The sequence below is a fragment of the Stigmatopora argus genome, chromosome 1, assembly GCF_051989625.1.
Source record: "Stigmatopora argus isolate UIUO_Sarg chromosome 1, RoL_Sarg_1.0, whole genome shotgun sequence".
NCBI classification, from domain to species: Eukaryota; Metazoa; Chordata; class Actinopteri; order Syngnathiformes; family Syngnathidae; genus Stigmatopora; species Stigmatopora argus.
In genome coordinates this window covers 8,996,452-8,998,800 of record NC_135387.1, presented here as the reverse complement: position 1 = coordinate 8,998,800, position 2,349 = coordinate 8,996,452, and the positions used below count along the sequence as shown (strand labels likewise).

The 2,349-nt window shown below is 49.5% G+C and overlaps 1 protein-coding gene across 1 annotated transcript; it reads right to left on the bottom strand.

Moving 5' to 3' along the window:
- Positions 1–538: 538 nt before the first annotated feature.
- Positions 539–1,851, bottom strand: LOC144065209 (rhodopsin). Its single transcript, XM_077588020.1, has one exon. It carries the CDS (start codon positions 1,745–1,747, stop codon positions 686–688), a length of 1,062 nt encoding a protein of 353 aa, XP_077444146.1. The 5' UTR covers positions 1,748–1,851; the 3' UTR covers positions 539–685.
- Positions 1,852–2,349: the final 498 nt, after the last annotated feature.

The window sequence follows — 2,349 nt, the reverse complement described above, 5'->3', positions numbered from 1 at the left end:
TTTCAATGTAATTGAATGAGTTAATAAGCCTAATAGTTTTAGTTCCATACTTAATCTCTTTGTGCACCCTTAATTCTGATGTGATAAATTGTATTGAGTCATTTATTATATTAGGATTAACCATAAATAATACCGTCATCGCCCACCTGGAACAAATTCTAATTCCAAAATGACCTATTGCAAGAGTGCCAATAACGACTCCAAATACAATTGATACAATTGGCTTAAGCGGCCTCCTGAAATGGGAAATCATGAATGCATTCCGATTTTAGCATTGATTCTTTCGGTCAATATACTACTTCATGGTCATTTGTGCTCCTCCGTTGCAACTGTAAGTAAAACAAAAAGATGAAATCATTTGCAAAGTGCGTTTTATTTTACGTTGCCTTGATTACATGCCTCTACACTCAAAGATAAGCCAGTATCATATAAGTTCCAACTGTTACCAATGAACATAGTTTTCCCACATTCTAGGGGAAAACGATCTCATAGATAGTTTTGTTGGATGTTCTGTACATACAGGAACAACTCTGTAATGGGCTGATTTTTCCCGCAACTGTCTTTATGTTTGTAAAAATACAAAAATGAAGTTGTTTCAGTAGACATGAGACTTTAGTCGTGTCCCGAGGGGAGGAGAACTCTTCTTCTTGGGTAGTAGGTGGTGTTACGTGACTTTGCGGCCCTTTTATGCGGGGGAGACGGAGCTGGAGGAAACGGAGGAGGCTTCGGTTTTGGAGGCAGTGGAAGCGCCCTCCTCCTCTTCGAAGGGGTTCTTCCCGCAGCACAAGGTGGTGATCATGCAGTGGCGGAACTGCTTGTTCATGCAGATGTAGATCATGGGGTTGTAGATGGACGAGCTCTTGGCGAAGAACGCCGGGATGGTCATGAAGACTGGTCCAAACTCGGCACCCTGATGTGTGAAGATCCACCAGGCCACGCTGGCATAGGGAACCCAACATACCAGGAAAGCGATGACCATAAGCACAACCATGCGGGTGACCTCCCTCTCGGCCCTCTGGGTGGTCTCGGACTCCTGCTGAGCGGCGGCAGCCTCCTTGACGGCGCAGAGCAGGCGGCCGTAGCAGAAGCCCACGATGATCAGCGGAGTGAGAAAGTGGCAGACAAACATGTAGACCACAAAAGACTCGTTGTTGAAGCCCTCGGCCCGGGTGTAGTAGTCGACCCCGCAGGAGCACTGCATGCCCTCGGGGATGTAACGGGACCAGCCTACGAGGGGGGGCACGGCACAAGCGCTAGCCATTAACCAGGTGAAGGACAGACCCATAATAGCGTGGTTCTCTCCGAAACGGAAGTTGCTGATGGGCTTGCAGACCACCACCCATCTCTCAATAGCCAGGACCACCAGGGACCAGAGGGCGATTTCACCACCAAGGGTTGCGAAGAATCCTTCCACATTGCAGCCCAGGCGGCCCAGCACAAAGTAGCCGTGCATGGAGGTGTACATGGTGGTGGTGAAACCGCCGAACACCATGAAGAGGTTAGCCACCGCCAGATTCAACAGGATGTAGTTTAGAGGGGTCCGCAGCTTCTTGTGTTCGATGGTGACATAGAGGGTGAGGAAGTTGATGGGGAAGCCCAAGAGGATGAGGAAAAACATGTAGGCGCCCAGAGCGGCGTAGGCTGCTGGGTTGACAAGGTAGTACTGAGGGTATTCATAAGGACTCCGGACAACCCCCGTGGTGTTAACCATAGGGATGTAGAAGTAAGGTCCCTCTGTGCCGTTCATGGTTGCAGTTGGCGGTCGCGATCAGCCCTTCGGTGGTGGTTCTTCTGGCTGTTCAGGAACGCAATTGACTTAAGGGGACCTTGATACGATTGGACCCCGGTGGCTGCGCTCGGCCTTTTAAATGCCGCACCTTGGATTATCGCCTGGCAAATCCGTCAGCACAATGTGATTTAGGCCACATTTAATATCTAATCCAGCCATCACTGCAAACAGAAGTGACCACTCATCAACATATTAAGATCTTGCTCTCGCTCATTCTTCTACGACCTCGTGCACCTCGTGTTTCGCACAACGGCAGCAGCAAATGTTTGTCCTGACGTTCACCACCTCGGCGCGAGTACTGTTTTGCTCGGGCTGATGAGCTGAAAACTCTCCATGAGATGCTCAAATGCAGAATTGAACAACAGCATTGATGTGACTTTAAAATTTAACGGAATAATCTCTCATCTCATCTCATTTTCTGAACCACTTTATCCTCATTAGGGTCACGGGGGGTGCTGGAGCCAATTCCAGCTGTCTCCGCTGCCAGAGGCGGGGGACACCCTGAATTGGTGGCCAGCCAATCGCAGGGCACAAGGAGACAAACAACCACTCACGCTCAC

Bases quoted from the DNA above. Each gene is read 5' to 3' on its own strand.
- LOC144065209 (XM_077588020.1), bottom strand. From the start codon at position 1,747: ATGAACGGCACAGAGGGACCTTACTTCTACATCCCTATGGTTAACACC.